Genomic DNA, 20220 nt, shown 5'->3' with positions numbered 1-20220 from the left:
AGGCGTTGACCATTTTGCATGGGAGTTCCATTCTTGGCCCCCCACATGTTGGTGGAACATGCATAGGCCTGCCCCGTTCTGCTTTTCCGGGTAAAAAAGGACCCGGGCATCGGCGGTTGTGTGTCAGTTGGTTGCGTACAGAAAGGTCACTGTCTGTACTTCTTTTCGCTGTTTCACCCGCCCAAGAGTCAGCCAGAATTCCATGGCTACTAATCTTAATTATTTCTCAGTTGTCTGATTTTGGGTTTCCTCCCTCCCCACCCATGCTTAGGTTTTCCCCTCCCCAAAAAGTTTTTTAAAAAAAGAAAATTAAAAATTGTACACAAAGATTATTGCTAATGCACGGTAATAAAATACAGTGAATAAAATAACAGGGTAGTATTCCCTGCTAATCCTATGCAGATTAGATCCACTGAAGTTAATAGACATGACATGACTAATTTGAGTTTATTAATTCCAGTGGGTCTACTCTGAATAAGACTCAGTTGAATATAACCCAATGTTTTTCGGTACTTCTGCAAATTTTGAGTTCCTTTGAGCCTGTTGACTCCTCCTCCTTGTGAGTGGTCGCTCCATTCTGGCTATGTAAGGGTCTACACTTGCAGAATGAGTTTGTTATTAGTATACAGGCTGGGTCAAACATGTGCTCTACCCCGATGGACGTATGGGTTCTATCCAATGTCAGTGGCCCTAATGAAATTGTTGTGTTCTCCAGCTGATCAATGGAAGTATTGTAGCTATATGTTACTGATGACATTCTGGAGCCACATGGCTAATGAATAATTTGTGCCCCAGCTGTGCATCAGAATCTGTAGGACCATCTCTATACATGAAAAAGCACTTTAATTTAAAACAGAAAAAGTGATGTTCATGCTAGCACTTAAAACATCTATATTGGAGTGAGTTAACATTAATTTAATTTAATTTAATTTTACATTTAAAAATACAAATTAGCATGAGGTGGACCTATGCATCCCAGTTATTCAAAGTTTAGCATTCTGGCTGTAAGCCCGTTCCCAAGGAACATCGCTTCCATGCTCTTGTAAACAAACAGTATTCCCAAACCCTGTGGGCAGAATTTGCACACCTTTCTGCTGTGCTTTGGCAGCAACCACAGCATCGGCACCTACAAGAAATATGTAAAAGTAGCTCTTCTGATTGGAGCAGGTTGGAAGCAAAATGGGAATTTGAGAACGGTCAGAAATATTGCTGGAGGGAGTTCTACAAGATTAAACAGTTCTGTCTTGCTCTTACAGATCGTATTGCCTTTATTCTATTAAATTATATTATTCAAGTTAGGTGTGATACCACATTAAGCCTGTATTATGTTCTGAAAGGACACTCTGTTAACTAAATCACCTGAGCAATTTGTCCAGGGCTGGCAGTTTCATTCATCATTGCGTTTAGGTAAAGGTAAGGCTACTTCTGTAATTGTGAAGGGATATAGACATAGACATAGACACATACTGTTGACTTGCAACTTACACACATTTAACTTACACAATTTCAGCTTCACGTGCTTGGCTGCAGCGGTGTGTGTGTGTGTGTGTCTGCAAGTCAAACACCAGCAATCTCACCTGCCATTGCACTCACCTTGGGGGAGTGCCAGGGCCAGATTCCTGTATAGGCTAAGTAGGCTGAAGCCTAGGGCCTCTAAATCTAGGGGGCCTCCCCAGCCCACCCACCCCCAGCTTGCAGTCTCCCCTCTCCCCAAATTGCAAACCCAAGATCATGTGAGGACAGGGCAACTCGGGCCCAGCAACTGTGAGACTCAGGGCCAGCCAGTGGGGCCCAATTTTAAACTCTGGGGCACAACTTGAAATTTTTCTGCAATGCTTGATTTTATTTTATTTTTATTTTTTTGAAATTTTGCAAATCTTGGAGATATAAATAAAATCCATCTAGATTGCCTTGGTGCAGGGGCCCCCTTAGAAGCGGCCCGCAGGGTCCAGTTTGGCCCAATTGCTCCAATTGCCTTTTGAAAGTGACAAACTTAGACAAACAAATTTTGACGACGTTTTGGATTCTTTTTGCTATGAGGAAGGCTAGGGGGGAAAATTGTAGCCTTTATTTGATGGTTGTAGTTTACTTCTTAGTACGTATTTTAAAACTGACTGTTTAATGAGAACATAAAGTAGATTCTAAAAGTGCCACGCTGTCAGGTAATCATGATCATATTGTTTACACTTCCCAGGCAATATAATTTGTAAATTCAAGGTGTTTTTTTTAAAGAACATTACAATTTCATTTTCCTAAAAAGTAATGCTTATTCCACAAAAGGTTTACAAAGTTCAGTTATTGCAGAAGTTTTTTAGTGTTAATTTTAACATTTATGCATTTTTTAAAAATTACCATGGTATTTAACAATAACATCTTAAGTCCTTTAGAGGAGAAAATGGTGAATTTCAAAAATTTTAATACCCATTGTCATCCTTGGCTTCACTCAATTTTGTTTATAGCACTCTTCCATTTTTTTCTAGTTGTGAGGGTGGGGGATTGGGAGGGGCCCACAAGTGGAGTAGCCGAGGGCCTCTCTTCATCGAAATCTGGCCCTGGAGAGTGCTCAGGGGTGCAGGGAGAGAGTGTGAGTAGCCTTGGGAGAGCCTGTGTGATTTTTTACAGGTCATTTCCCAGTTTTTAAAGGGTTGTTTTGACTATACACTATTTCAGCTTTACACTCTATCCCTGGAACATAGCTTCAGCATAAGATGAGAGTCGTGTATGTATGATAACTGTTGGCCTTCTTAAAAAGTGAAATAGGGCATTCATTTACGGTGCAATCCTATACATATCTATTCAGAAGTAAGCCCCACGGAGTTCAGTGAGACTTGCTCCCACGTAACTGTGTGTTGGATTACATCATTAGGTATGTGCATACAGCCTGCCGCTTGAATATACTGTGACCCCTTATTTTGCATAGCCTAGGAGTTGCATACTTGTGTCTTTGCAGTCGGAATGTTCGATAAAGGATTGTCTTGTGCATCTGGAGCAAACTTTCAGAAATTCCTGTTTTCTGACTGGCTGGTGGGAAAGCATAGATTTATACAGCTATGTCTTTTAAAAGAAGTATGCCAGTTTTCAAGAAAGGTGTCTCAAAGTGACCTACAACAACGTTTAAGTCAAAACCCATTGTGGAAAATCAGAATCCATGGCCAGACAAAATTGCAGTCAAAAGTCAGTTCAAACAAACATATCCTTGGCCTATCAGTGAAAATACAGGAAGGAAGGGGCCAATTATCCTTCTTCTTAGGAGGTGTTTTGCAAGGAGCCACAGGTGCTTCTTTTGTTGTTATTTAGTCGTGTTCGACTCTTCGTGACCCCATGGACCAGAGCACACCAGGCTTCCTAATGGAGACCAAATTTAGTTTTTGCATAAGAAGGAATCTGAAACAGGAACTTACTTCTAGATCTTGATGTGATTGTTCATACTCCACACATCATTCTTCTTTCTTCCTTAGAGAAAACCCAACCTTCCTTCGCGCTCTCACATGTACACAGAAGGAAGGAATGACATTGACCCCTGCTGGTTTCTAAAGCTTTTATAGAAACTATTAGATCTCAGAGATCTGTATTCAAATCCATTGTGAATCATTAACTCTACGGGAGACCTGAGTGTTCCTATCTTTCAGCTTCAGTTCCTGATCTGTTAAATGGGGATATGTATTATCTACTACCTCCTGAAGTTGCGGGGGATGGATGAGACTGGCATTGTATAGTGTGCAGCGTGCTCCAAAATGTGGCAGAAATTATATAACCAGTAAAGATACCCTTTTTCTCAAGAAGGCGGTTCTGACACCCTGTTTGTATTCTTCAAGATTTTCAAACCTCCCAGGCCAAGGGAAACTTGAAAGTGGAAAGATTGCCATTACTTAATGATTGCTTTTCTCTTTCAGCAGTGTTGCCTGTTGCCAACTGCAGTGTGTTCCACTGGGTTATTGCAACCCGGAGGATGCTTTCTGTTTAATTATAATAATTGCACTTTTGTTTCCTTTGCCAGCTGGTGATGGAGTTTTGTGGTGCTGGCTCTGTCACTGATCTGATCAAGAACACAAAAGGGAACACTTTGAAGGAGGAGTGGATTGCCTACATCTGCAGGGAGATTTTACGGGTACGTGACCAAAATGGGCTTAACCGCCTTTCAGCCTGTCATTGACAGCAAATGTTGCCTAGATCCAGTGTGAATGCAATGCTGCTTCCGATCAAGCAGTGGTTTGCAAACCATGAGCCAGGATTGGGAATGCCTGCTGACTCTCTCTAGCAACTTACCGCTCTTCCCTTTTCACTCACAGACTTAACCGTTGTTTAGCGTCACCTCTGTACTGATAATTTCATATTTGGTTTAAGACAGCAGTCTTGGCTAGTGTTAAGCAAGGTTAGTTTCTGTGAGGATGTAGCACTAAACTATGGTTCCAGCAAGGAGTGGGAACCTGCCCTGGAAAAGCGAACGAGGAACAGGGAGAGCGCAGAATCCCAAAGCTAGTTCCTGATTTGCAAACCATAGTTTGCATGGAACCAACATTCTGCCTGTGCCAAGTCTCTGCTCTGGTTTTTAATGCTTAGAAAAGAGACATAATCTGGAAGATGGCTCCTGAGGTTTTGTGGATAGTCATAAGAGAAGTTTGTAGGTGCCTGTAGGTATAAATAATTCATAGTCACTTAGATATGATGTATAATGAATGAGTGAGGGTCAGTTGCCTTTCTTTCTCCTTCAACTTTTAAGCCTGTTCTTTCTTTCATAGGAAAAAAATAATCCCTTTTTAACATTAATAGGAACAAAGGTGTGTCTAAATTATATTCAATTTCTTTTTAGAAAAATGTGGGGAAAGAGAAAATGCATTTTTAGGGCATTTCAAATGGCTGTTTATTGTGGAAGTTGTGCTGTTCATATATGTGGGTTTTTCATACCATCAGTGTGACAATGGAGTCATCAAAATTACATTTATAATCCAGCTTTCCTCTTACTGCGGGAAATCTGTTAAATAAAAATACTGCATTATACATCCCTAGTCAATCACAGTTGCACTTGGTCATGTGTGGTGATGTTTGGGGTGATTTGCCTTCATCACCACATCTCCAGGTCCATTAACATTATGTGTGAACATAGCCTGTGGATTGAAGTGGTCCTCAGACTAGGTCTTGCGGTGGAATCTTCTCCAAGGAGCAAACCTGTTTAAAGTCAAATCAAACCAAGGCACATTTCATGTTAAGCAGATAAACACCAGCATGGGGAGAGTTGTGCTATTAAAATAGCAAGTTGAAACTCTTCACTGTAATAATTCCTTCTATCTTGGGATATGTGACTCCTTTACCCTTGAAGACAGCAGCTGCCGCCCAAAGGTTACTTAGTGCTTATCCACCTAATCTACATAGTGTTTTCACATTGCAGTTGGATCAATCAGGTAATGCCCCAACTCTGCAAGGACAAACATCATGTGAGATCAGCAATAATGAAAACACAGTCACAGATGCTTAGCAGTCTCAAGCTAGCAAAACACTAAAATGCTTCATGTGAGTGCATGAGTGATCCGCGTGACTCAAATGTGGATGCTTCTAATATGCTTTTAGCTCCATAGAGGGTTAAGTCAGTAGTACGAAAGAGGAAGCAGTGAAATGTTCACCCTGAAAATGAAAATGGGATCTAAACACTCCCCAAATGGCACTTGGTATCTGGTGGTGACAAAGCACTTGCTCATTTACAGTAAACACCCCCAGCTGCAGTCCTTTAGCAACTTGATAGGAAAGGCAAGTGACGTTGCGGCTAATCAGCTATTATATTGACTTTTCTCATTTCTGTCTCAGGAAGCCACAGTTACCCAGGCTAGGGTTTAAATTTACAAGCTTGGAAAGTCAGTTTCCTAAAATAGTCCGCAAGCAGTGAGTCATGTTCTGACTGTTGAACCATTCCACCAGTGCCTCATCTTTTGGATGTCGAACGATGAGCTAACTCCATCTTTTCAGTCGGCTGATAATGCAGGCATCTGGGGACGTGTGTCACCATAATAATGTGTAAAGTGAGTTCTGTTTTGAATCAGCAGCTCCCACAGTTTGCAAAGCCTCAGTGTGATGCACAGGGAAATTACCTGATCTTATGACTTATTACATAACTGTATTCTGCCTCTGAACCAAAGTTTGGGAAGCCCCATGTGGACTTTCTTCCCCCTATACTTCATGTCTCACAGTAACATCCCTCATTCCTTTTTCTGTTCTGATTGTGACTACAGTTAGGTTTGCATCTGCACCAACATATTCGCTAAACGGTAATTAGCACCAAGGAACAATTTAAAGCCATGATCAGAAGTGGGTTTGTTTGCTAATTACAGTTAAGTGAAAATGTGATGCAAGGTTATTCTAAACCATAGCTATCTCCGGAACAGAGAGGGAATGTGGAATGCTCATCGAAAAGGGGATCAAAGAGAGGAGAATATAAACCCAAAGGGTGCTTCTTGACATTCTCACCATACCTTGGAAGGTGACCTGGAAACTACAACTAATCCAAAACGCGGCAGCTAGACTGGTAACCGGGAGTGGGCTGCCGAGACCATATAACACCGGTACTGAAAGACCTACATTGGCTCCCAGTACATTTCCAAGCACAATTCAACATGTTGGTGCTGACATTCTAAACCGCCTCAGCCCAGTATACCTAAAGGAGCGTCTCCACTCCTATCGTTCAGCCCAGCCACTGAGGTCTAGCTCCAAGGGCCTTCTGGCGGTTCCCTCCTTGAGAGAAGTGAGGTTACAGGGAACCGGGCAGAGGGCCTTCTCGATGGTGGTGCCTGCCCTGTGGAACACCCTTCCATCAGATGTCAAGGAAATAAACAACTATCTGACTTTTATAAGACACCCTGATTAGTGAAGTTTTAAATTTTTGATGTTTTATCACATTATTATTATTATTATTATTATTATTCTGTTGGGAGCCGCCTGGAGTGGCTGGGGAAACCCAGCCGGATGGGCGGGGTATAAATAATAAATTATTATTATAATTGGGTAGTTGAGGCCAAAGGGACGCGGGTGGCGCTGTGGGTAAAACCTCAGTGCCTAGGACTTGCATGGTCGGCGGTTCGGATCCCCACAGCGGGGTGAGCTCCCGTTGTTCAGTCCCAGCTCCTGCCCACCTAGCAGTTCGAAAGCACCCCCAAGTGCAAGTAGATAAATAGGTACCGTTTTATAGCGGGAAGGTAACGGCGTTTCCGTGCGCTGCGCTGGTGCTGGCTCGCCAGAGCAGCTTCGTCACGCTGGCCACGTGACCCGGAAGTGTCTTCGGACAGCGCTGGCTCCCGGCCTCTTAAGCGAGATGGGCGCACAACCCTAGAGTCAGACACGACTGGCCCGTATGGGCAGGGGTACCTTTACCTTTTTTAGTTGAGGCCAAGCCATTGAATCTTAGCTTTGCATGTGTTCCAAACCCAGTGCATGTGTTACTTTTACCATAGGGCCTGGGATTCTGTTGGCAAAAATCCCACCATTTAATAGAATGTACTATGTTATTTCAACCCATGGTGGTCCCGGGTTATGCAGGGGGCTCAGCTAGGCTAGGCCTGCACAGACTGCGACCCGCCAGGTATCAGAAAGCCTGTAACAAAACCCGGAAGCTGGGTTTCAAGTTGCGAAGGCCGTCAGAAGATTATGCAGTCAGTGTGAAGGGTTTCCCCCCTTGTGGATGCGATCCCTGGGCAAAAGGAACAAAGCTGCTCTCAGATAACAGAAAACAGTCACTCTTGTCTTACACAGATTTAGATAACTGAAATCAGCAGGACAGGATCAGGTTTCTGACCGCGCAGGACTCTGAGGATATAAATTACAGTCTGTTCATAAACCAAGAGTGCCACAGAGAGAGAAAGAGGTTGGGTGAGAGATGGATATCTCTCCTTCCTGTTTGTTTATGACCACCAGTGATAGTGCTTCAGGAGACTCCATCTTGAATGGACCATAGAGATGGGTTTTCCTGAGGGAAAATCACAAGTGATTCTGTCTATTATTTATTATTCCTTAAATCTATAATATTTTTGAACCTCCTCTTGGCCCATAAGTATCCAAAATGATGCATGGCAACTAAGGCATGGCATAATGCTCCGCTACAACAATGGATATAAAACCCAAATAGGTAAACAGCGGTAGCACAAACTCTGACCTAAAACAGGACAGGGCATGATGCAAAAACCGGGTGTTACATTCATCTCATTTACATGATTCAGCATTAAAACAGACAGTCAAATTAAATAATCAAAAGAGAAGAGCAGTGGTGAACGCCTCTTGCCAAAAGAGTTTAAATGATGTCTGGCCAAACACTTTTAGGGAGATGATGTGAGGAGCATCCCTTGGCAAGGAGTTCCACAGTGCGGGTTGGGCCTTCACGAAGAAGGTCCTGTCGCTCACCCTAGCAAATCTCATCTGATTTGAATGATGGTCTATGGCATCTTTCTTGGATCTGAGGAAACGGGGAGAAATATATGGGAGGATTAAATTCCTCTTGGCCATCTTTACAGATGTATGCATTGCAGTAATTTAAACAGGAGGTAACCAAGGAATGAGTGGCATGAAAACCTAGCCTCCGCTGCCTCCTGGATATCAAACCGAAAGGTGCAGCTCTTTGGTGCAACATGTAATGACCGCTGCTATAAACAAAGTGAACAAAAAGACAAATCTTCTTAAAAAGGGAGGTGGTTGTTTTTCCCTTGTGGGTAATATTGTTGTTATGATATAAATTATAATATAATGCAATGTAATGCAATGCAATGCAATGCAATGTAATATGTAATATAAATAAATAAAATAAAATAACAAACAATTAACTGTTTCCCTCCAAAAGAATTACCCTTGGCACCTTACAACAAATTTCACACCTTTCACCCTCTGACACCACAAAACATTAAATGCTGTATTTATTGCCAGCTTCCAGCAGTTTAGGGACCCTGAATTCTCTTTAGGAGACTGGCTCGCTTAATCAATATTGTTGATTAAATTCATTATTTTCACAGCTTTGTGCCTTATCTCCCCACCCAGGACACTTTGTGTTTGTGAGAGTGTATACTCTACCTCTCCTTTGTATATTTATCAGTTCTGGCCTCAATTTAAGCACAAGTGACTTGGATCCTAAGAACCAAGGAAGCTCAAGGAAGCTGACAGAGTTTTCTTCTCGCATCTTCTCCTTGTCACCACCTGTACCCCGAAAAGCCTCTCTCAGAGGTTGCAGAGAGCTTGTGAACAATGTCAGCTGGGGTGTGGGGACTGCTTGGGGGGAGGAGGAATCCCCCAGTGAGGCTTGGATCCCAAGAGAAGTTAATTTGAGAACATTTGTGTAGAAAAAAAATTTCATCCCCTCTTCACTCCAAATCAGCAGAAGGCTTGTAAAAATAGCGTTGTGCAATCTAGGAATACAGTAAATATTCCCAACCAGCATTCTTCAGAGTTAAGAGGCAGTGCAGTTAAATCTTATATACTAATAAGGAGACTTTTGGGCCTTCTTACCTTGTTCTATTTGTAATTGTCCCCAGAGCCTTTACGGGCCTCTTCAAAACAAAACCTTAAAAAGAAATGGTTTGCAAAACAGCAAACAACCCATGCAACGTACCTATACCTTGAATCAGCTCATACCATATATGTACTTCATAAGGAGCCAAGACTGAAAAGCTTAGGGCTTATCCCCCTTTTCCTACTCACTTTCCAGGCACGGTCAGTGCTTTAAAGCCCTGTGTCCAAGCACACACACACTCTCTCTTTTTTTTGCTCCAGAGCTTTCCCCATGAAAACCCGCTCTTTACTGCAGAATCGGAGCAAAGTACATTTTGCGGAAAACCCAAATTGCCATTTGTTGCGTGTTCAAGGGGCATGTATGTATGGCTATATGAGGTCCCAAGTGGGAATAGCAAAGGTCTCGGACTGAAACCTTGCAAAGCTGCAGTAAGCCAGAACAGGCAGAGGTAGACTTGGAGAATCACAGAATCATTGAGTTGGAAGGGACCACAAGGGTTCTCTAGTCCATGGTTAGGCAACCTAAGGGTCAGATGCGGCCCAATTGCCTTCTAAATCCGGCTTGTGAACAGTCCGGGAATCAGCGTGTTTTTACATGAGTAGAATGTGTGCTTTTATTTAAAATGCATCTCTGGGTTATTTGTGGGTCCTGCCTGGTGTTTTTACATGAGTAGAATGTGTGCTTTTATTTAAAATGCACCTCTGGGTTATTTGTGGGGCATAGGAATTCATTCATTTCTTTTTTTTCAAAATATAGTCCGGCCCCCCACAAGGTCTGAAGGACAGTGGACCGGCCCCCTACTGGAAAAGTTTGCTGACCCCTGGCTTAGACAGACCAGTGTTCTGATTTTTTTATAAGGTGTCCTCGTAGGCTTACATGCTGTTAAAGAGCACAAATTTAACCCTAGAATCCAGAGAGTAAATTACAGGGAAACCTCTTAGGTAACAGCACAGCCAGATTTCTGCATCCCTATTTTTCAAAAATGCAGCCCTGGTGAAATACGAATAAAACGACTCATAAATGCTGCAAGTAGACAGTGAAAATATTTTTTCATTTTGAACATATGAATGCTAATGTGAAATCTAAAGTAGATATGTATATAGCCATGAAAGCAAACCATACTTTACTAGAATTGCAATTTAGGTGGATATTATTTTTTAAACCCTCCAACGTGGATGTGTGAAATAAAAATGGAGCCTACGAAAAATGAGAAGAATTAATGACCTAATAAAAAGGTACAAAGGCAAGCTATTTTACTTCTAGCTCTCAAGACAAGCTTTTAATATGAGCTATGATTAGATTAGGGTCGCGTTCAAGCTACGTAGTAATTTGTGCGGCTGTGGCAGGTTTCTCCTCACTTCCCTGAGCGTTTATTTCATCGATACATCATAGAATCTGGAATTGCGGTTTATTGATACTGAAACTAGCAAGAAGAAGCAAATGTTTGTTGTTAGGATCACGAGTGGCTTCCTTGAAAAATAGCTAAAATTTGGTTGCATTTCCCCCCATAGAAACAATGGAAGTTTAAAATGATTTGGTGTGTGGCTAGAAACAGTTACGCATCTCCCACCCCATTTTGCCCCTCCTGCAAGCAGTGTACAGTGGTACCTCGGGTTACATACGCTTCAGGTTACATACGCTTCAGGTTACAGACTCCGCTAACCCAGAAATAGTGCTTCAGGTTAAGAACTTTGCTTCAGGATAAGAACAGAAATCGGGCTCCGGTTCGCGTGGCGGCAGTAGGAGGCCCCATTAGCTAAAGTGGTGCTTCAGGTTAAGAACAGTTTCAGGTTAAGAATGCACCTCCGGAACGAATTAAGTACTTAACCCGAGGTACCATTGTATCTGGAACCAGTACATTTGGGAGGAGGGACACAGGGGTACGCATACCCCTAAGCATTTCGTGAATAAGTTTGGCCTCATTGAGGGGCAGTATTTCAATATGAGTAGGAAAATGAGAGTACCCCTGAACATTTTTAAAGGAAAAAAGCACTGTCTGGAACTAATGGTATGTCATGATGCAACATTATTCCAGCTGATGCACTCTGGGAAAATAGGGTGGTCTGACTGATAGCTGACGGAAGCTGCTCCCAGACAATTCAAGGGAGCTTAAAAATCTCTGGAGAGAGAGAGAGAGAGAGAGAGAGAGAGAGAGAGAGAGAGAGAAGGTAAGGTTATTGGCAAAGCACCTGTAGACATGAAAAGTAACAAATAACTAAATGGCATTTTGGGGGACCACTTCAACTCCATCCCCTAATGTGATATTTCCCCACCCCCTTGTCATGTAGGGTTGCGTTTGACCCCAGCTGTCGATGGATGGCTAAAAGAAAGTTGAAACGTAATGATGACTTTCTCTTTTTTTGACTCCTCTAGGGTTTAAGCCATCTCCACCAACATAAAGTAATCCATCGAGATATTAAAGGACAAAACGTTTTGCTGACAGAAAACGCAGAAGTTAAACTAGGTAAGAATTCCCACCCCTCCCAACCAGTGGGAAATTGCAGGGAAGCGTGGAATCAGGCTTTTCTGAAAAGACTTAGCTGGTCCTCACCTTAGCAGGACTCGGTTGTTAATACCAAAGTCAAGAGCTCCTTTAAGAAGTAGAGCTAAGGACTGGCCTGTAAGGAATTTGAAAAGAAGGTCCAGGAATCTGCATGCCATGATCGCATTTTGGAATGCAGAACCATGTGGAACCATAAGCAGGCGATGAGAGCTAAAAACTGTGACTTCCCTTATTATAAGTTTCTTAACGGTCACAGAGTAAACCCTGGAAAAAAATAATTGGCAGCTTCTGCTAAGAATTTGTAAAATGAAGAGATTCTGGCTAGGGATATCAGTGGTCAAGGTTTAGCTTTTTCTTTTTTTTAAACCCCGCTCAAGATGGCTATTAATCCCTCGCAGCTGTCCCTGCCTCTCTTAGAAACACTTTCCTACTCTCCAGCCCTGCAAATCATTTCCATGCAAATCAACTGTCCTTCTTTTCAAGTCCCCGAGGAACTATGTGGACTTGGGCAGGGGATCAGCATGTAAACAACTCTGGCTACAAAGATCCGCTTGTTTAACGAGCTCGAGACCTCGGTTTCAGCTGGTCCTTGAGGGGATGTGGCCAGGGAGAAGCAGGAGTGGGAAATAATTGGGAGAGGCTAGCGGCATTCCTTTTGCCGGTCTAGTCCAACTCACTTGTGCTGTACAGCCGAAAGAGCTCACCATGAAAATCACTTAAAAGTAAAGTGACACCGTTTAGATATTTGGCTAAAAGGTGATTAGTGCCTGTAGGTTGCTGGTCTAGGAACACTGGAACACTCAGAGCAGCACTGGGGACTAAGCAGTGTCTGAGTGGACATTTTTCCTGATTGTGTTGGGCCAAGCCTTAGCTCTAGATATGAGCTCTTCTGAAGATAGATGTGGAGCCCTTATGAGCCCACAATAAGAGTAGCACCTTGTTCTCAGAAATCTCAGCTTGAAGATCAACTCTCAAGCAAGTGGCCCGCAATGACTTGAGTCCAAAACCCACTGAATACAGGGGAGAACATTCTGTGGGTTGAACTTTCCTTGGGCTCCAGTCCTTTTTAAAGGAAGGGAATGCTCTGATCTTCAAAATGAATGGCGCTCCCCATGAAGTTTGCCTAGCTCATGGCGGGGGGCACCATCCTCTTGTCATTTAACATGACTTGTATGTGCTTTCATTGCCTCTCACAAATCAAGCCATGTTTATGCCTCATTAAAGCTCTCCTGTTGTCGTTGCTTTGATTCCCAGTGGATTTCGGAGTCAGTGCTCAGCTTGACAGAACAGTTGGCAGAAGAAATACGTTCATCGGAACTCCATACTGGATGGCCCCCGAGGTTATAGCCTGTGACGAAAACCCTGATGCCACTTACGACTTCAAGGTATCTTAAAAGACGATGTTGCCTAATATATCCTTGGTTGCTAATGCTGAATCGTAGTCGTTTTGCGCAGGGGGAGAGGAAGTTCCAGTCCTGCAGGATTGAGACTGGAGTTGAATGATGTTCTGAAGAAGGTCCACAGGTGGATCAGCCTAGAAGCTATCATAGGGAAGACTATCTGAAGGGAAGTTAAAACCAGGATGAAGGCAGGAAAGCTGTTAAGGAAGCTGGCAGACTGGAAAGCAGAGAAGATAGGCAAGAGAGCAAACCTAGGTGACAGGCAGGTACCTGGAGCAAGATGACAGAGCTGTGTAAGCAAGGCTAGAACCTGGTTGTTGATCCGAGCAAAGCCCCAGGCTTAACCCAGAAGCATTTATAAAAACCTAGGTCTAACAGATGACCTACCTGGGTGGGATGCAGCATGCTTGGACTCAAAAGGACTATGCTGCCCATTCTTGCTCCTGCATCCATGGCTCGCCCCGAAGGGCATCACTGCACAAGCCAAGGAATCCTGGTTTGAATCTCACCCAGCCAATCCTGAGAAAACGTTCCTAATGAAAACACAGTGTGCAAATTAAATTAATGGTCAGTTCAGAGAAGTGCAACATTTCAGGGCTCCCACGCTTGCGGAGAGCTGCGTGTTCTGGGGGCTAGGGTCGGGGGAAGCTTGGGCTGGGGCGGAAATAATTTTTTCCCCTTTATTCCCCCCAAAAATTAGGTGCGTCCTATGGGCCGGTGCGTCCTATAGGACAAAAAATACGTCACTTTACAGGCTTGTTGTGAGAATAAAAAAGGAGGGGCATGCATGCCCCCAAAGCTGTTTGGAGGAAAGGTAATGTTAGGATGCACAGTTATTTAATCAGCAGCTAAAATGCATTGAAAATATGCAGATGCATTGAATGCTGATTTCCATGGTTCTGCTGTTTTGAAGAGGGCCAAAGGGCACCCACTTTTCCTAAGCAGCTGGTGTCTAAAATCTCTGGTTGAAATCACCCTCTCATAAACTTGTTCACTTACAGGCAGACAGCAGAGGCAGTTTTCTGAGTGAGTGAAGCCTGTGAGTGAGTGAAGCCTGTCAAAAGCTTGTCAGTGAAGGCAGACTGCTTTGCCAGTGCCAGATTGATTCCTTGTTAAATTTTCTATTCTGAAAAAAATCTGGAGAGATGAGCAATCCATAAGGCAGTCAGTCACTGGAAAGTGAACTTGATATTCATTAGGGATAAAATTCTGGATTTCAGGCTTTGTGCCAGATCCTTCTGGACCCGAGCCAGCAGTGCAGGGCTAGACACCTTTTCCCAGGTCCTTTTAAAATAATTATTACTTCCAGAATAGGGTGTGAGCACAGTATTTAAAGAAGAAGAAGAAGAAGAAGAAGAAGAAGAAGAAGAAGAAGAAGAAGAAGAAGAAGAAGAAGAAGGGGAGGGGCAGGAGATGCAGGCCTTACGATCTATGTAAGTAGCTAGATAAACAAGGGAAGAGGAATGGAGGAAAATCACCAGCCAGGAGTTCTGAAGAAGTGTGCATGCACACGAAAGCTCATACCAAGAACTAACTTAGTTGGTCTTTAAGGTGCTACTGGAAGGAATTTTTTTATTTTGACTATGGCAGACCAACACGGCTACCTATCTGTAGCCAGGAGTTCTGTTTCAGAATACCAGGCTGAGCTGAGGTTTTTTATCAGACATTTAAAATAGACCAACAGAAGGAGCCAGATGGGTACCAGAAGGCAGAGCTTCAATGATAGGGAGAAGCAAGGGAGAAAGGTTATACATAGATAGGGAATGGACAGTGTGAATTTTAGGCTCATGGAAAGCAACAATACTGCTGAAACAGAGGAAGAGAGCAAAAGAAGAAGCGTGAGTTTAATAATGTCCTCTTTTCTCAAGCACAGCAGTGTACTTTTGCCTGCTTTGCCAGTGTTTGAGAAGGAGGGAACTGGAAGCACTTGACATCACCAAGAGCTTCAACATCCCATCCTAGAATCAGTAGAGTTGACTGTGTTTACAGGTTTTCTGGTCACTTTGCCACTTAACCAGTGGGATGAAGAGCCCTGTCCCAATTTCTTGACACTGTTGCTCCCAGGTAAGGACAGTAGAAATTTGTTTCAGTTCACATTTAAAGGCGAACCCACATAATTTGCACTTCCTGAAACAATACTTTGACTGCAGCACAGCCGTCCTTTTACATTTACACTTCTCTGAATTTTGCAGTGTAGTTTTCCAGCCAATGAACATGCACAAAAATGCATGTACTTGGTTAAAGTGTTCATAAAAATGCATATGTAAGTGAAAAATAACATACAATAAAAGGCATTACATTAAGGGAAATCACTTTGCAAAAAATGAGTACCGGTATTTTACGCAAAATTGCATACAGATGTGTATATTATGAAAGACATGCACAAGAATACTGATGGATATTTAGGAGGACTTTTCTAAAAAAAAAAATTGCAAGCTGACATGGTAATGTGCAGAACTGAACTTCGGATTGGAAAAATGAGAAACGGAGACACCCTGAAACTGATAGATTCACCCATCCCTCCCTCTAGGTGCCCTCTCGCCAAGCAGTTGAACAAGTTTCCCATGAGATAAGCTGCAAGAAAAATGACTTGCATGCAGATAGAGAGAAACTCAGGCTGAATATGATCAAGCACAGCTTGGAGAAGCTCATTTTAGAGCTCATCTTGGCTGGAGCAGGGTTGACATTAAACTCCTGTCCCTTTTGCCTTATATTAACATATCTAGCCCAGCTAATTTGATTAACAAGATGCTGTAAATGCACTAGTGCATCAAAGCAGGAAGTGGTGATGCCTGCCTGGTTGAAAGACGTAGTGTTCTGACCCTTGCTTGAAACAAAGCACTTCCTTGGATCCAGAAGACCGTAACAATTATAGGACTGTTTCAACTTTGCTAGTTTGGGGAATAATAGTTGAGGCAGTGGCCACCCAGCTCCATGGGCATGTCATCGGAAGGTGCGCATGATTCCCATAGTTATGATTTTCATATTGGGAAAATAAACCATAGTATGGGAATTGTGGGGAGACTTACTTCATTGGGTATCTATTGTGGGTCTTCACTTGATGCCAGCCCAAGTTCTATTAAGTCTGTGGCTGGATTTGAGAAACCTATCATTTCTTTCTTGGTGGAAATATGGCACTTGATATATGTTAGAATTTGTTAACACAGGATGAGGTCAGTATGGTCCTTTTGTCCCTAATGTTCAAATAAGCTTCATATACGTAGATGTTTAATTTTAGGTAGTTTTCATAATTTGTTGTCATAGGATACACTTGAGATATAACTTATTGGGCATAATAATCCAATTGAAAAACATCTTCATGTATGCAACAACGGCCGCAAGAGTTCTGGTAGCACAAGGATGGAAGACTGAAGAAATCCCAACTAAAGAATCATGGCAAGAAAAATTAATGGATTATTCAGAACTGGCAAAATTGACACATAAGCTACGGGACAAGGATAACTGTGACTTTAAGGATGAATGGGAACCTTTCACAAAGTATTTGAAGACGCAACAAAGTGAACTGGACTCCTTGGCAGGTTTTGAATAAACATCCACAATTTTTTACTGATAATAATTAGCTAAACAGTTGGAGGTTCTATACAACTCTGTAACATGCAGAAAATAGCATTACTGGAGAAACCAAAGACTGGAACTGAGGGAAGTCGGGGGTGGGGTGGGGGTGGGTTTTGTGGGGGGTGGGGGGAGGAAAAATGGGGGGGAATAAGGATATGTTTTTGGAAAATATGTTTTGTTATAACTTTGAATAAAAAAAAATAGTCCAATACGATTAATGCAACTGCTTCATATTAATGCAACTGCCATCCTTCTTTTTCAAACAAAGTACATTGTCATCAAAAAAGGCATACGGATTGGATCCTGTCATACTTTGGCTTAAGATAATAAACACAAAACCTCTGGTGACTGGCTACAAAGAGGAAATTCCAAAGTCTACACATACTGGACAGAAATGCCTCTGGTTTCTTTAGCCAAACAGAGCTGGCTTCATAATCTGCCGAATAATACAGTTAATACCACGCGAAAACACTCCATGTGATGGAGGAGCTATACAAAAGCCGCTTTGTAATAGTTTTGTTTTTCTCTTCTGTCTGCCATTACTTACTTATCTTTTCAGAAAGCTTCTAAATTTATTCAGAAGCAAAAGAAGATAGCAGTTCATTTCTTCTTGGCAGGGAAAAAAGATAATGCAGATGTGTTAGCCCCTTTTTAAGAGAAAACTTCTGCCTCGTTTTATTTAAACCTTAATTACCATGTAATCCTAACTGTTAAAAGCCAACTGGAAACCTAATTGATTGTTGTGTTGTTTTGTCAAATGCGGGACGTGATTATTGATCCGCGTAGTGTGACTTAGGAACATAGGGTAGTGTCAGACTGTTGGGCCATCTAGCTTGGTATTGTCTACACTGACTGGCAGCAGAGTTCTCCACAGTTTCAGACAGAGGATATTCCCTCTCTTACCTGGAGATGCTACGGATTGAACCGGTGACCTTCTCCATGCAAAGGAGGTGCTCTACCACTGAGTTACAGCCATTCCCTGCTTTTAGGGTGACTACCAAACCTGTAGTCAAAAACCTAGACAGCATCTTAAAAAGTAGAGACATCACTTTGCCAACAAAGGTCCGTATAGTAAAAGCTATGGTTTTCCCAATAGTGATGTATGGTAGTGAAAGCTGGACCATAAAGAAGGCTGATCACCGAAGAATGGATGCTTTTGAATTATGGTGCTGGAGGAGACTCTTGAGAGTCCCATGGACTGCAAGAAGATCAAACTGATCCATTCTGAAGGAAATCAGCCCTGAGTGCTCACTGGGAGGACAGATCGTGAAGCTGAGGCTCCAATACTTTGGCCACCTCATGAGAAGAGAAGACTCCCTGGAAAAGACCCTGATGTTGGGAAAGATGGAGGGCACAAGGAGAAGGGGACGGCAGAGGACGAGATGGTTGGATAGTGTTCTTGAAGCTACCAACATGAGTTTGACCAAACTGCGGGAGGCAGTGGAAGACAGGAGTGCCTGGCGTGCTCTGGTCCATGGGGTCACGAAGAGTCGGACACGACTAAACGACTGAACAACAACAACAACCAAACCTGTTCCATGGATTGCAAAGGTCAATGGAAACGATTTTGTGTCTACCATCCCATTTCAGGATTTATGATTGGCACCTGGTGGAATTTTGTCAACATCTAGTAAAAAGTAGATTCTGTAGGACATATCCTACTAAGGAGTCCCATCAGTGCAAGGATTTCCACATATGCCCTGTACCCTCCCGAACTAGGCTCTGGGAATTGGAGGAACCCTTAGAACAGATGTGGGGGAAGGAGAGGTGTTCTGTTGCACAATCAGAAATCCTTGCACTGATGGAAACATTATTGTAATTCTGCATTTGATTTTATCCGATATGCATGTCTCCTGCCACACAGGCAAAACGAATTTACAGCTGGCAAACAAACATCTGGTCTGAGGGACATTTTACGGTATTACCTCAGTGTAAACGTAGTGCTAACAAGGTTCGGGAAGGAGATTCATTGGTGTAAAAAGGCCAGCAAAGGCGTGTGGGAGAAGTGAAATAATTTAAAAGGGGGATAGATGAAAGGGAAAGAAAAAGTATATCTGACCACAGTTGGAAGTACTTAAAAAAATACATTTTTACACTTTCAGCTGAGACTTTTCTTCAGCTGATTATCTAGAAATGTTGGACTATCTTCCATTCTTTTAAATGCCTACACTTCGGGCTTATTTATCTAAATAAGAGTTCTGCCCTCTCATTTTGTAGTCTAGCAAACTGCCTAGCTTATGGCAGTTCTTTAAATACTAAGAAATTCCAATTCTTGATATTTGGTTTTTTGCACCACACCATCCTTGACTGCAGTTATCTTAAAAACGTCAGTCGTTTAATTTCTCATCGAAAAATGACGTGGGGTGGATGTGTAATGCCCTAGCATTGGCAGTGAACTGCTTGCGATTGACAGGAGCATTCCAAGGCAGTTAAAGTTTGTTAAGAGCAGTTAGAAAAGCCAGTTACAAAAGAGAGTGTTCGCTGTCAATCCCTGGCATCTCTAGGTAGGGCTGGGAAAGACCCCTGTGAAATCCTGGTGAGCCGCTGCCAATCAATGTCAACAACACGGAGCTAATGGCCCAATGGTCTGGCACCATAAAGGAGCTTCCTATGTTCCTATGACAGATTAGCCAGAAAAGAAATAAAGAGAAAAGAACTACACCGAAGGGGAGACTTTTTTGGTTGCTTATAGTCTCGATACATTTAGCATTAGTTTTTAATTCTCATTTTCTTAGAGATTGTGTTAACCAGTTCAGAAGTAATAATCCAGGGATCTGCAAGTTTTTTGGGGGTGTTATGTACTGAGTTGAATAAGATCCAAAATGCAGCAGTCTGATTGATCCTAGAACAATAGAATCCAGAATGTAGCAGTCTGATTGGTCCACAGGAGCCACCCAATCCAGCTCCAGGTGGAAGTGAATCCGCAACCTGATTGGCCTACAGGAGAATCCCGGAATTAGCCAATCACGTGGGGCCCATTGTGTAAATAATGTATATAAAGCAGACATCCTGGGGAAACGTCCATTCCTCCTCCTCACCACTATGAGCTGAATAAAGAGCATGAAATCCACTCTTGACTCCGAGTATATTTCAGGGGGCCAGCGGACACATACGGAATTTTGAGGGAGTGACGAGGTTTGTCCGTCACAAAATGGCCGCTCTGGGGGCCACGGTGTAACACAAAATGGCTGCCACGTCTGGAAGAGCAGAAAAAGAGTCAGAACCACGAAAAAGGTGTAGGCAGTCATCCCCCCCCCCCCCCAAAA

At 42.8% G+C, this 20220-nt stretch overlaps 1 protein-coding gene and 1 long non-coding RNA gene across 13 annotated transcripts in view; one reads left to right on the top strand and one right to left on the bottom strand.

Moving 5' to 3' along the window:
* TNIK (TRAF2 and NCK interacting kinase) overlaps positions 1-20220 on the top strand; it is a 291826-nt gene that overhangs the window by 170474 nt on the left and 101132 nt on the right. For 8 of the 9 annotated variants that reach the window (XR_014526345.1, XM_083503823.1, XM_083503822.1 and 5 more), the window contains exons 5-7: positions 3998-4108; positions 11849-11939; positions 13233-13363. Coding sequence is in view for 7 of the 9 variants with exons in the window: in XM_083503823.1 (XP_083359949.1) it covers positions 3998-4108; positions 11849-11939; positions 13233-13363 (333 nt within the window). In the remaining 2 variants the exon portion in view is untranslated. Of the gene's footprint in view, positions 1-3997; positions 4109-11848; positions 11940-13232; positions 13364-20072; positions 20189-20220 lie in introns of those variants that run through there. The other variant, XM_083503826.1, reaches the window with a different exon arrangement.
* Positions 3331-20093, bottom strand: LOC310707483. 4 transcript variants are annotated; one of them, XR_014526494.1, is made up of 5 exons: positions 19993-20093; positions 13766-13911; positions 9472-9512; positions 8293-8431; positions 3331-3345 (listed from the first exon to the last, which is right to left on the bottom strand). It is a non-coding gene; the product is annotated as an uncharacterized lncRNA (long non-coding RNA). The 4 variants fall into 4 exon arrangements; XR_014526495.1 differs by lacking the exon at positions 3331-3345 and having other exon boundaries at positions 7705-8431; XR_014526496.1 differs by lacking the exons at positions 3331-3345; positions 8293-8431 and adding an exon at positions 7705-7948.

Source organism: Podarcis liolepis (genome assembly GCF_965112155.1).
Source record: "Podarcis liolepis genome assembly, chromosome: 5".
Taxonomy (NCBI): Eukaryota; Metazoa; Chordata; class Lepidosauria; order Squamata; family Lacertidae; genus Podarcis; species Podarcis liolepis.
Note: the sequence above shows the minus strand (reverse complement) of the source record. Positions and strands in the feature narration are given on the sequence as shown.